Source organism: Diadema antillarum, unplaced genomic scaffold (genome assembly GCF_040938485.1).
Source record: "Diadema antillarum isolate AM-2024a unplaced genomic scaffold, OU_Dant_1.0 seq00000460_RagTag, whole genome shotgun sequence".
Classification (NCBI taxonomy): domain Eukaryota; kingdom Metazoa; phylum Echinodermata; class Echinoidea; order Diadematoida; family Diadematidae; genus Diadema; species Diadema antillarum.
In genome coordinates, this window is record NW_027271431.1 from 1,884,587 (window position 1) to 1,899,804 (window position 15,218).

General features: G+C 38.8%; 1 protein-coding gene across 1 annotated transcript in view; it reads left to right on the forward strand.

The window, feature by feature from the left end:
• LOC139733032 (crystallin J1A-like) overlaps positions 1-15,218 on the forward strand; it is an 86,849-nt gene that overhangs the window by 50,484 nt on the left and 21,147 nt on the right. The window contains exons 3-4 of the mRNA XM_071643876.1: positions 8,296-8,472; positions 12,765-12,943. Of these exons, the coding sequence (XP_071499977.1) occupies positions 8,296-8,472; positions 12,765-12,943 (356 nt within the window). The remainder of the gene's footprint in view (positions 1-8,295; positions 8,473-12,764; positions 12,944-15,218) is intronic.

Genomic DNA, 15,218 nt, shown 5'->3' on the forward strand with positions numbered 1-15,218 from the left:
ATGGTATAGCCGACAGACCATTCAGACGCTAATCTCGACCATTCTGGAAAACATTGTGTAGATGTGCAGTTTCCCACTGCGCATGCTGTTATGGTCATGAGTGACAGGTGGAGGGTCACCTTTCGTGCGCGCTCCCATTAGGCCCCGCCTAGTTATACCGTTCTATGGTCGCCATACATTCAAATGCACAATGGACACAATGGAATGCTGATTCGTTATCAAGTTCTAGTTTGAAATGATGCTCTGATCATCGTTTCATTATACGTCATTTCGTTTTACGTTGTTTCATTAGTCAGCGTTCGGACGTATAAATTCATTCTGCAGCTACACCGTTTTGGTTAATAGCTATACCGTTCTAGCATAAATATTTTGCGTCTGAACACCCTGTTAGTAGAAGTGACCATTAATGTATATGTTTTTTTTTCTCCCTTTTTTACATCAAAATTTCATCAGACCACTCTTTAGGAATGAACTTTTTTTGCATGGACACTAATTTGCCGTGAAAGGTCATGCTGGAAATGTTGTACAGGATCTTAGTCCTTCACATTCCTAATTTGGCACTCCTTGTGATAAATGGGTATTAAGAGCTGAATACTGATGTGGCAAACTTGAAAATCGTGAAACCTCTTAAAAAGTAAGATATCATTTTTTTTTCCATTGGAGTGATTGATGAGAAGGAAGCGGTGTTGAAAGCAGAGAGGGTGAGATGATATATTTTAGAAGGTGTGGTGGAGTTTTGAGGGGGAGTGTGAAAAGTAAGATATCAAGAAGTAAAAAGAATGGGGGGGGGGGGTAGGGGAGAGAGGCATTAATTTGAGGAAAATAGGGAAGTGTCTTGAGGCATTAATTTAGATAAAGTCTCTTCCAGATGGATTACACACCCATCAATCTTTGCTTTTATGTATGTGTCAGTCCTCACGTTTTTCCTCTGAAGCCGTAGCAAAAGCAATTTGCACTGACTTTTGTTGACTCAAACACTCCAATCTAAAACCCTTAGATATAATCCCTGAGACTATCGCACACACTTCTGCCTTTTTACCAAGAAATCCCCCATTTTTTCTTTTAATCTTGTACAGATTCTGCTCAAAGTAGTCCCCATAATTCCTGATTACTCATATTTGCAAACTGAGACCTGACAGGCATTTTGTCAGAAAGTTTCTCATTCTGTGAGATAAAAGTGCAGAATTCACTTACATAGTTCCATACTTCAACTACACTTTGTAGCTTACTGTGTAAATTGTTTTTCTCATGTGTGTGTTTACTGATGCAGGGAAAATGTATGGTAGACGTTGTGGAACAGTAGTAGTAAAGTAGGCCTACAGTACATCTTTGAGAAATTCTTAAAGTATAACAGAATTGATGACTGTAATATTCAAGTTGCTCAATCTAACACGGTACACAAATTCCTGATTCTGAATGATGCATGAAATAGCAGATATCACGATTTGTAATTTCAAGACTTGTGTATGTTGTCAAAGAACAGTTTACATCTTACTTGGCAACTGGTAAAGTCATACTCACAGTAAAGTTTCATGATCATGCAAATGATAATCAAAGGTATTAGTATCTGAAAGACTAGTGTGTGAAGTCATTGGAGGTCATTTGCTATTTAAGTAAAAAATTTAATCACGCCATTCGTTACCATTGGCTAGAATGGCTCATGGAAATTCCAGAAGACTTCTCTTGTTCTCATAAGATTAAAAAAGAAATGATATAAAATGAAAAGTGAACAATTCCATCAGTTATGAAATCCTGCAATTTGACATCGATGTGCCTTGGTACCATTACTTTTAAGGCAAGATCATTTGAGGGCTAAATTTTCACACCAGCCTGATCATAGACATCAATCATACAATTATTGATATTGGTTGTTTTGTATTTTGTTGAAAAGAAATAATACACTCTGTAATTTGATAATGTGGCACATTAAAATATCTTGGTGAGCATGGTTCTAGTAAGGTGTGAGTGGGCCTTTAAGGTTAAGGGAGTTGACCTCTCCCCAGCCACCCTTTGTCCAAGGGGCTGAGTAATGGCTGCTGACAGCGGTCAGGAGTCTGGGCTGCCCAGAGCCCAGGGGCAGCAAGCTGGACAGCGGGTAAGATGATGAAGGAGGTGAACTTTGTTGTCAAAACAAGACTGCTGGCCATTTTTAGGAGGAAGGCTCCCACAGGAATGACTGACCGCTAGATGACCCATCAATAAACTCCAGAGGGAGTACTTTCATGTCAGTAATGTCATCTTTTATCATCTCCATATTACAGTGGCTTTTTATTCCTGTACCTTATTTCCTTATGTGTTATAGTCTATTTATTTATCTGTTTATCTTTTCATGTCTCTACTCGGCTATGTAGATTTATTTGTATCTGTATTTATTTCATTACTCACATATCTCTTCAGAAATCAACAGACTCATACTGTATATTTTTCCAATTTATTCATTAATTTCTCAGTCTTATTTTCATATATTTCCCTAAACTTGAAAACAACATACAGTTGAACCTCTCTTATCCGGCCTCCCTTTATCCGGATCTCTCTATTATACGGACGCAATCTCGCCGTGATTTTTTTAAAAAATAATTACGGGAGGAAAGGGGGATTCCCAACTCCTTGAGAACTCCTACACAAACACACATGAATTACATATTACTTCCAACATGATTATCATACATTACATCAAATTTCCTTCCAAATTGCTTACCTTCAGACATTTTAACATCCCCAAACATCCCCGAATCATCGCAAGAACATGGACAGATTATGCTCTCGAGTCCTCTCATATCGCATTGCCACATATAGGTCCATACACAGCCGTCGATATGATTAGATAGACATGCATTGTTTCGAGTCATTAGCTGAGCAACGAATGATATTGAACACTCAAAAATTGTTCACACACAGTACACACACAAAGAGAGAGAGAGGGAGACCATCTAACAATGGTGACCTACAGTCGACTTTGCCGAGCCGTGATGATCGAATTTTGAATCGTAGTTTCGTCGACTCGTACTGTTTATTTTCAAGATCTACTTGATACATTTCTTAATAATTATTTAAGTAAATCATCCCAAGAATTTATAAAAGAAAATGATTTCATTCTTGCAAACACGAACCTCTATTTTGGGGTCTGTTACTGAGTGTAACAATGAAAAGGTTGCAGTATACACGTTACTACATGTGGTACTACAATGGGCTACATCAGTACATTGTGTATATATGTATAATGTACATGAATAAAGCATTGAGTCTCCCGTATCCGGCCAAATCCCTTATCCGGATGAGCCCCGGTCCCGACTTGTCCGGATACGAGAGGTTCAACTGTACTAACTTATTAGTCTAAATGTTATCTCTGAAGTTTCACTCGAAGAAAATTTGTGAAAGCTTAGTACACAAATCACTGCTCTACTTTATATCGAAGGGATTGAATTTCCAGAGAACACATAAAGTAGGGACTCATAGCTCAAAAGAGTGATAGAGAAACAGATGGAGAAAGACAGACCACTTCTAAACTGTTTAGTCATTTATGAAGGAACAAACTATGGGGGTGGGGAAATACGGAATGAAGAAAAGGAAGACAGAGTTGGCCATAGATTTGTGTTGACAGCAAGCAACGAGGTGGGATGGGCAAGACAATGAAATTGCGCCGTGTCTGAGACACAGTCCTGCTTCCACACAGTCACAGGATTACGTGTCTCGTGTAACACAAGATAAAACTCTTGTTGAATGTTGGCTGATTTCGTAGTTCAGTGCTGGAGGCAAGTTTCAGCAGGAAATTGCTCTGTCGAAACGAAAATGTTCATTTCATCCTTTTGACAGGTAATAAGCTACGAAGAACTAAAGCTACATCACTTGTTCTCCATCTGAGAGTTGAGATGAACTGTTGCAGTCATTCTTATTGTACAAATGGTACAGCTTAAATTCAGTTTGAAAAGTCGCATGTCATCATGAAGCTACATCTTTTTCATAATCTAATATCTCTTTGCACTATTTTGGCTAATCTAATTCAGATCACTTGAAGCTCTGCAGTTGAGTTTTTCATTGTCTGCAAAATCAGTCTGAATTTATAGCAAGGAGGTAGTTTTGGGAATGCATGCGCACTCAATTGATTTGAGATGAAACTATGTTGGACAGAAAGTCATATTGCCAGGAAGCTACTGCTGTTGCATGATCAAAAATCTGTCCGCATTATGTGGGTTACTCTAATTTATGTCACTAATTGATTGTGCACAGCTGCATCAATTCATCTTTTTCTACCGTGTTCTCGGAGTTGGGGGAGGGGTCCATAATAATGGGTCAACTTCATGGCAGAACAACTCCATACAGACACTACCGTAAAAGTGGATACTTTCGCATGAGTAATGTTTTGCCCTCAGCCGGGTATAATGAATGTCGCCTGTTTTTAATCCCGTCCAACCAAAACATTAGATATTGTTACATATCACAAGCAAGAATATTCATGTGCTATTATTTTTATGCTTGTTCCTGGTTGTGTGTGATATGTGCGAAAATTTCCACACTGCAAATTTTTTACAGTATCTCAAGTTTGATGTGCACCCACATGGAGATACTAATGCTGCAAATTAACAATCATAGTGTCATTTCCATAAAGACAGGTTATAGCTAGAGAATGGTTATTCACTGTAAAATCATACATGTTACAGTTCACTTGGCATATACTTATTGCAAAAGGTCATCATATGCATTTGTTGAAAATAAAAATAATCAAATGAAATGAAATAAAATGAAATATGAGTTTATTTTTAAGAAGGGAATGGCCTTTTTTGCACAGTATTGATAGATAGTTGTGTTTTTTCCATTATATTATTTTGTAAAAATAATCAACACTTTACAGCAGCCAGCCAAGAGATAAATTCGCGTTGGAACATATGTATGTACTGTATACATGGACCAACTCTCATCTGCACACGGAGAGGATTTTAGAGGAGTGTGTGTGTGGGGGGGGGGGGGGGGGGGAGTATGTGTGGGTGTGTAGGGGTGGATAGGGATTGATAAACACTTCAGAAGATGAGAAATGGGGGAACGATAAATCCATATATTGATGGACGGGTAAAGGGGAGATTGATAAGATAGTCTGATGAAACACTTCAACGTCCATCTTATGTCTGCAGATAAAAGCGATTTCGTCAAGAGGGGCATCCCTCACAACTTGTGACTCACAGCGAGATGTCTCGAATATCGGTGACTGATTAATCCGTCCTCCAGGGCGAGTGCTCAGGCTGTATGTGCACTCCGGCACTGTTGTGGTTACAGTTTCTGGGAGGGGGTAAGGGATGGGGGTGAAGTTGGGGGTGTGGGGGGTAGATATGATTGCAGGGGCAAGGTGTTGATAAACGGCGCCTCGGCACAAAATTGCAAAGCGAGGATTCAGACGATTGATGTTACACCTTTGTCTGCGGTGCCCTCGGCATTTGGAGGAGATCCCTTCCAGAAATCAGTGACCCCACCCCCTCCAAGTCAGAGCTGCGGGGAGAGTCTGGCCGAGATTGAAACTTGGCTTGGAAAGTGACGAACGGTTATTATTCAGCACAGTGATAGTGGCATGAATGAGCTCAATATGGTGTGTGCCTCATTACGATCAGCTTTCCTTTGTGTAAGTCATATCTACACACACACAATAAATGCCTACCTCATAGATTCATTCACAGAGCAGTTCAGCATTACATATTTTACACCTTTCCCTAATTTACTCCTTGCTGTATCAGTTCCATCTCCTAGAGGGGACATTTTTGCATACTGTGCTTAACAAAGAGGTGATTTACAATGCAGCTCTCCTCCCTAGCGGTAAGGGTACTCTGTGCCATGAGTCGAGGGCTTTTACAGCCAGGACAGGTACCCTCCTTTGAGATCACATGATCTCTTAACCCATTGAGGACCAGCTGATTTTGCTATAACACGTATTTCCCATAGGCACCTGCCCAGTATACTTGGCACAAGTCTTCAATGGGTTAAAGCTAAAATGCAGTTCTCATATGGGCTCAAATTCATCTTCCACCATTTTGAATTGGCTTGCAATATATTGGAAGGCTCTACGAAAAAACTCGTCAGGCTTACACAATTTGCCGGAATGATGAGTTGTTTTGGAGTATTTTGAGGTCAAAAGTGTGAAATAATAAAAGTCAGCATACCCAACTTAAGTTCTCAAAGTGCCCTCCCCGTTCAGTAGTGGATTTAGGGAGAAACATTACTAGTAGACATGTGATGATTGAAATACGCCCTAGCAGAAGTACTGATCGAATCATAGTAGTAATGAATGCAATTCACTCTTGCATGATGAATACTGCTATGGTGCGATATATTGTAATCAATGTAATCGAGTTTAAAACATTACGTACCAACCATGATTGAAAATGCTCTGAAATTTCAATACTTCTGGCATATCTTTGTAGGTAATTCACATTTTCATTTTCACCAAAGTGAAATTATATTATCACAGCATTTTCTCATATATTTTTTTATGCATATGTATCCCTTCTAGGGCAAAAATTGACGGTTTGTTGTTCTTGCAAAACAAATAGTGGAGAATTGCAGAATGGGTGTTTTAAAATTTGTAACTATGTGCGTGTGTCTGCCTGTATCCTTTTGTTTCCATTATACATTTTCAACATAGACCCTTTCATGATAAGAGACTAACTTTGTTCACAAATAATTGAAACTGCAGTGACAACGGCTATCCTAAATTGTAAGTCTTAATTGTTAATACGATAGCTGTTATCAGGCAAGCTCTTAACTTAAAAAGTCCTATTGTACTATGGCTCAAGTTCATCCCCCCCCCAACACACACACAATGTTTACGTAGATGGAATGAGCCCACTTATAAGATGTAGTTTGAGAAGCAAAAGGACATCTGCACAACTTACTGTGCACAAATTTTGTGCTGCTCCTTGAGTTTTTACTATCTTTGTTTACTAATGATGTACTGTAAAAGTGGATATTTTCGTGCAACTAATTTTTCCTGCTCAGCTGGTTAAGAAGAGTTTCGCTTGTTTTTAATTCCGCGGAATCAAGACATTAACTACTGGAACATTAAGGCAAGCAAAAAATATTCGTGTGCTTTTATTTTCACTCTAGCTTCTGGTTTGCGCAAAAATTTCAACACCGTGAAAATTTCCACTATTACAGTATTACATATACACTTTCATTTCCACCTGATGTCTGGTAATTTCTGGATGACCTGTAAAGTATGTATGTGATTGATGCTCATGAGATATCAAGCTAATGTAGTGTAAAAATCAATATTGCCATTTCAAAAGTAGAGGGGCTTTGGCTGCATTGGTTTTAAGATGAACTAGCATCATTCTAAGCTATGCAGCACACTCTTTCTGTGGTTTTTGTGTTATCTCCACAAACATCATGTCTCACTGTGCACTGCGTGTTATAGTAAGATGGGATAGTTGCAGCTGTTAAGAATGCATAATCAATTATGGTATGGTATGGAATGGTTTATTGATCAAACTTCGCAGCCGAACGGCTGAATTGTGTCTGATTTACATCGATAAAAAAAACAGTGAGACAAAATAACTTACATACATTTGTATACAAAACACGAACAGAATACAACCATTACGACAACAACAAAACAAATCATCGGTACATCAGTAGTGGAAGTACATTCAGTATATAAATTACATGTATATTGGAACAAAAACAGAGTTGAGTGAAAAAAACAAACAAACCCGTTTTACATATACATGTATCTTATATCCTCCATTAGTGACGTATCACAACCCTTTAAGCTAATAAAAAGGGTATAGAAGGATAAGGGAGGAGGCGTGGAATGAGGAATGTTGAGAGATAGAAGATGCTACATGTAGTGTGAGGCTGAGACAGGAACAGAGTGAGGGGGAGAGAGGAGAACAAAGAAACAAAGGCTAGGGGAGAAGAAAAGGGAGGCACAAAGAGAGAGCAGGAGAAATGTAAGGATAAAGGAGAAGAAGAGGAGTGAGTAGAGGGGAAAAGGGAGGAAAGAAAGGGAAAGAAGCTGTATGCGTCTGGATAAATATAAAAACAAGACAATTCAAACAAAATGGACATACAGATGTAAGCACATATATTGCACTTCAGTTGAAGGACAAATACTAACAAACATATTTCTATATAAACTTCTGCATATAAATACTTCAAATTATTCAATCTTTGTACCAGTTCTTTGATTGTCAAAATATATACAAAAATGAATACACTAAGCGAGTCTGAACACTATTATGCAACATCATCCATGTCTGTAGCTGTATTACACACTCCTGCTGTTACTTCTGTATTATCTCTTTGATCCACCAGGCCTGCCTGTACACTGGATGTACGACCAGGATGAGCTGGCAGCAGCGGTGTCAAAGTACCCCACCCCAGAATTCATTCCGGAGCCAGCGGGACCATTCTACCGCCTGCCTACTGGGAAGAACAGCACCTATGGGGATCACCTCTTTACCCTTCTCAAGTCTGTGGTAGACAGCAATGGTGAGAGTGGTTTAATTTTCTTTCTCCTTCCCCCCCCCCCCATTTTAACAAAGGTAAGACAGTAAAATATGCTAAAATCACCAAGGTCATGTAATTAAAAAAAAAAAAAAAAAACCTTTTTTTTTTTCTTAATCATATGACATGTTGTGCCAAAAATCACATCTGGCAAGAAAGCGGATGTGTTGAAAGTTGCACTTGGCAATTAAGCAAGTCATAAAAAAAAAATCTACATTGGATGTGAACGTACTGCTGCCAATGTATCAAAGTAGGAATTTTGGTGCAAAGTCTGTTTTGAATTTAGCAACCGAAATCAGACAAGATGTAGTGATATAGAGGGAACAAGAGCACACATATTTCCAAATGACTGTGTTGATTGCTTTTTTTTTTGTATATATGTTTGTCGTAAAACTGATTTTTTTTTTTTTTTAAGTGATAGTGACGACAAGCCTTCTAGAGTGATACACATGGCAGCATTCATAAACATTGATAAAGTGTGTGCAGAGTGGAAATTTTATGGTGTGGAATTTGTTTCTATGAATTCCCCCCCTTCACAAGCTCAAATGTTCATTTGAGACTGCAAATAATCATGAAGAAAATATATTGCAGGAAAACTTTCATATTGCTGCCATCACTCATAGAGATGAATGATGTAATGATTTCAAATGTGAATAATGAAATGTTGCTTTCTGAAAAAAAAAATCCTTTAATTATTCAGCCTGCTATGGTTCAGCTTCGAGGAGCTTAAGCTCAGTGCATAGTTGAGGCTTGCAAAGGGTTGTGTATTAATGTTACCGGATGTCTGTCCGCGGTAGAGCAAATGTGGGCGGATTTTATAGTTGGCGTTGAGCGGTGAGATATTTCCTTCATGGCCCATGATGGATGATGATTCCAGGATGACGCTGCCCCGTCTAGACTGTGTCTGCCTTCATTGGTTTGGCCTAACGAGGGCAGCATATCTGCCATCGGAGCACATCCTGTACAGGAAGTCACTCAAAAAGCATGACATCCCTCCAACTCCCCCCAAAAGGTATAGGATAATGAGAAGGATCACTGGTAGTTATGTGACACTTGTTGCATTTTGCAGTACCTACTCTTTGTAAAGGGTAAAAATCAGAAAATGTGGCTAATGCATGCGGTGAATTCACAACAAGAAAAATGCTGAAGATGAATAACTTCATTGATATAGTCTAACATTTACAAGTGTATCAGGAATGAACACATTTTGTTCTCCTCTCTGCCTGTGTTGTGCTGAAAAGTAGCTTTAAATTACGTGAGAACGCAACCTATTGAAAACAAAATGGCGCCCCCATATGATCTGTGCATCAAGTAGCTCTCTGCGTCGTGAATTGAGCAGACGTAAAAATAACCCAGAACGCATCTAGTAAGAACTCAGACGACGCGAGCCTTAAATAGATCGCTTTTGATAAGCGATTTTGCACATGCTCAGAACAAATTTTTTTTTTCCCTCTGAACGTTGCCATCGCGAAAATCTAAAGCTCCCCAATGATTCCTGGTGCCAACAACTTTTTACTTCAGCATTGTGTTTTCAAGCTAGCTCTTTCAGGCTACTTCCTTACCCTAACTCATGCATAATTTTGCAGTTCCCAGAGCTTTTGTGGGCAATGCAGGATAGTGGATATGACATGGCAGTGGCAGTGTACTAAAGCTGGCAGGGCCCACTGGGACAGCAGTGCTACCATTGAACAGCCTATTATGGTTAAAATGGATGTTATTGTTATCATCATATGAGAAATGTAGAGGAGGAGGAGGAGGAACATGAGAAGATGGAGAAGAGAAATTTTGTCTTGTGAAGAAATGTTTTGGCCTTACACACACTGAGGTGATGCAGACTGAGAAATCTTGAAAAGATGATATGTGGTGTGGTTTGAAGAGAGCTCTAGAGATAGAGGTATCAAGAGACAGAGGGAGAGAGTAAAATAGCATGCATTATCAGGGGTGCATTTCATCAAGCATTTTGTCAGATATTTTTTCTGACAAATTTACTCTCAATCAGGGTTTTTTTTTTGTGTGTGTGTGGGTATTTTAAACCATCTTATTGTAATACCTGATGGTATTCCATGGCTTGTATCTATACCTCTACCCTTACCAGTATACTGTCTCTTCTCTCAGAGAATGGACCTACTTCATAAAGATTTCTCTGAAATTGAATATGACTGGGGAATATGATACAAGCATGATTCCTTTAAGATGAGCGTCTTCCACCACATGGAATGGCAATTCCCTTTCCCGCTTCTCAACCCAATTACCGGCGTACGTCACACGCCCAGGTTGCCCAGGCCAGCACCTGCTGACACCGATCATCCCGGGTTGTTTGGGTCTCTCGCTCGTTAGTCCACCTTCCAATCCACACATTGTCTGGCACTGTCTGATTACATGTGACAAACGTGTCTCGCGCGTGACACGACCGCTGTCGGCATAGTCTGTACTGACTGTTGCTGTTGTTGTTTGCCATGTTGTTTTTTGACGCCGTACCATTCACATAGATGTGAACAGGATTCATGCCCCCTTCCCCTTGGGACATAATTGAACCATGTGTCCTCTAAATTTGTTTTGCAGCAAACTCGCATGATGTCGCTCTGTTTATCTTCTTTTCTTTTTTTTAGGGGGATGGCACATGGGAATGACATTTACATATAAAATTTATTGAAAAAAAAGGGAGTAAGGCAAACAAAATGCTGAAAGTTTTAGCCCAATGGGACCAACATGTTTTGAAGTGTGGAATCTTTATGTATTTCTATGAATGTGCAAATAACATCCTTAGTCGATTAGGACCTAAGCAGGTGGAAATACAGTGTATTTAAGTTAGAATTTCTAGTCAGAAACACTAAATGAGAATTCTCGCAAAGCAGCCATCCTTGTCATGATTACATCCAAATAAGCAATGAACCTTGCTTTTTAGAACAAGGGTGATAATGCAATGCTTCAAGTCAGAAGGGATGCTTAGGAGCACAGAGGGAGGAAGTGTTAAAAGGACACTAATACAATCATGAACAGTTTAGAGAGAACTCCATCTTTTTTGCAAGGCCTGTTCTGTTTTTCATTTGACAGTTGAAGAAAAAAAAAGATTAAAAAAGTACAGGTATAAAAAAGCACATAGCTTAGCGCAGTACTGCACTCTTTTCCAAGGTGGTATACATGGGTACAAGGTGCGGTGAGTTATGCTTATATGGCATCAGCGGACATAACCACTCCTGCAAGAGTCGTAAACAATATTTCACGGTGCATCGTCATGGCGACTGTCTAGAGTCCGTGAGAGATGTCCGGACATCCTCGATCTGATGCTGACAGTCGGTAGCTAATGATTTACGGCAAGGTCCAAGATGCAGCAACGCCGATAAAGAGATAAGATGGGGGATGGGGGGGGGGTTGGAAGAAAATTGGTATGCTCTAATGAATGGTGTGTTAATAATTAGCCAGCCTTCTATCCTTGCGTTGAAACATCAACCGCTCCAAACTGCCTTCAGCCCCCTTCTTCCTCCTCCCTAAGGAGTTTTAATCTCCTTCCAGAGCAGATCGTATCACTCTGAGATGGACGAGCTGAGGGTCACTTTGATGACCGGACAGTAGATTATTTTGGATAGGCCTGCAGTTGATGGACATGTAAAGCAAACAGCAGTATTAAGGTATACTACCACTCAGGAGATGTCTCTCTTTGGAAAGGCAGCACAAAGTCTGTCGTGGAATCAAACGCAATGTTTGAAGTGCTTGTTAATGACGTTACAGCATTTTTCAGCTGCCAGGTGAGACGGAGTTCCGGAAAGGGCTTGAATCACCAAACTAGCATGACAAATTATCCAGCTGATTGGTGAAAAGAGCATGTACGTATCTAACATATTTTTAAAGACACACGTACCTACACACACACACATACACACACACACACACACACGCAAAATGGCATCTGTAATTTGTTGTAATCATTTGGAACAATTTGTATTTCCCTTCACCAGAATAGTGGGGCATAGAATTTGATCTATGGAGGAAATTTTGTGCAATAGGAGTTATGTCTTCCATGGAATGAGATGAATTTTAACTGTTTTAAAATCTAAAGACAGATAAAGCTATCAAGTAAGTATATATATATGAATTAGAATCTAAGATAATCAAATATTTGTACATTTCTATTGTTTTTTTGCGAGGCTAAAAAACGCACAAGAGAAAAAATAAATGTTCACTGTAAGAAATGTTTCTTTAAAGGGATAACTAAGGGTATACCCATGTCTTTATTGATTTAATGATTGATGATCTATCTTTTTTTTTTTATTTGAAAGGATTTGACCGTGAGGCATACCAGAAAGGTCTAAAGGCCATGTTTGGTTCGGGATCTGCCTACGACTACGAGCGATCGGGCCGTCCAGTCCTTGGACCCTGGCTGCCTGGCACGATGAAGAAGTTTCTGGCTAACTACGAGGCAGGGAAGGAAAATACAGGAGACACAGGAAGCAGCGATGTAAGTCGAGCCTTTGATAGTTGAAGCTTAGCTCCTGATCAAGAAGGATTTCATTTTAAGTTTTGACTGGCTTTAAGCACCAGAAAGTGGTGAAAATGTGCTGAAAATATATCTGTTACTATCGTAGTTAACGTTACAATTATTATTTTCATCATCATCGTGATTGTTATTATTATAATTGATATCATTATTATTCTTATTGTTATCATTAGTAGTAGTAGTAGTAGTAGTAGTAGTAGTAGTAGTAGCAGCAGTAGTAGTAGTAGCAGCAGCAGCAGTAGCAGCAGTAATAGCAGTAGTAGTAGCAGCAGCAACAGTGGTAGCAGTAGTAGCAGCAGCAGCAGTAGTAGCAGTAATACCAGTAGTAGTAGTTCTATTGGTACTATTTTTTCAATATTATATAGAATTCAGGATATTGTACCACAGACCTCTTCAACTGCTATGCTGTAATACACAGTGTTACTTTCTTTCTTTCCCTATAGAGATGTGTGTAAACGCAAAGGATTATAACAATTTTCACCATGTATGTTTAAAACTCGAATATTCCAAGAACGATCATTCTGAAATGTTTCAAAGGATGTGATGACTCCCTTTAAGATTCCTGCACAGAATGCAATATGGGAGTTATGATGCAGAGTAATGCTGATATGATAAGCCCATCAGGCTAAAAATAAGACGCTTGATTGATTAATAGAAGTCGTCTCACAGACCTGGCTCTGATACTCCATCTCAAATTGGATCTGCAGAGGTATGGAAAGTAAATGTGCACCCGCAGCCCTCTCCAAATTCAAATTTATTGCCATGGCATTCTCTTTCCCTAAATGCCATCTACAATGCATTTCATGATTAGTGCACAAGCTTGTTTACTTCAACTGTATGACTCTTTTTTTTTTTGATGATCATACCACACATGAAATGAGGAAATTGTTTAAACAGGTCTGTTAACAATAATTGCTTGTAGGAGGTGACAAGAGCGATTAGGGCTTTACATCTTCCCAAAACATGGAGGAGGCTTTAAACCTTTGATTTATGCCATGCTGGTATAGGATTGCATGTTGTAAACACAAACACACACACACACACACACACACATTCACACACACATGTTCATGCACGTGTATATCAGTTATGTATGGGAAGAAATAAAATGCATGTGATAGTCTTATGTACCTTCAAATCTTTATCAGTCTTGTCTCTTTTTCTCTTTCTCCATCTCATTCTTTCTCTCTCCTGTCTCTCCCTCTCTCTCTCTCTCTCTCTTCCTTACTCATTATTTTTCTCCCTCTCTCTTTTTGAAATTATCAAGGACGTAATATGAATCAATTCATTTCGACTTCATTTCACTATAACAGAACACGAAATGGAAGTACAAAGTTCATGAGTACAGAAATATGATAAAAACTCAGTTTGACAAAATAGTCATGCTTTTCAAAAAATGAACATATATGTTGTGGATAATTCATGTAATGAAACTGCTTCGTATTTGATGAGAATTAACTTTTGTCAACAGAAATCAAAGTATTTTTGCTTTCAAGATGATGTTAGCTTTCTTGTTGTTGTTGTTGCTGTTGTTGCAGCCAGGTACATGGTACCATGTAGTACTCTGTGACATGTCCAGAAAACAACCTACCCTGAACATTATAAAGATAGTACATCCACATCTTCTATAGATTACATCTTAAAGAGAAATCAGCATAATCTCTGATTTCCTAAAGAAATCCTGCTGAAAATTCTCTTGATGCCCCTCTACCTCTTCAAATACTTCTCTTCTTTCTCCCTCTTATGTAATTTATATATTTTCTGACATTATCCTTTTTTTTGGGAGTAGTGACATGAGAAAGAAAATATGAAAGCATTGTTTAGTCTTTCCTTCTTTCATGCTTTAACCCGTTGAGGACGAGTCCCGAGTATACTTGGGCAGGGGTCTATTGGAAATGTGTGTTGTAGCAAAATCAGTCCGTCTTCAATGGGTTAAACAGAGTAAATAGATTTTTTTAAAAATAATTTACTCTCATGTCTACATGCGTATCAGTTGAAGCATAGCACTAATATAGGGGGCATATCCAAAGTGCATCTATTGTTTGTAAAATTAGATTTGTAACACTAATGACTTCATTTGACTTTTTAAAGAATAACATGCATAAAATTTGCCTTTGTCTTGACTAGGTGAGAGATTCTCAATATAGAATATTTCCAACTGTCTTCATTTTCCTTCTCCATGTATTTTCTTCTACTCTTTTTCTCTTTTCCTGTGGATTACCTTCTCTCACTTCAT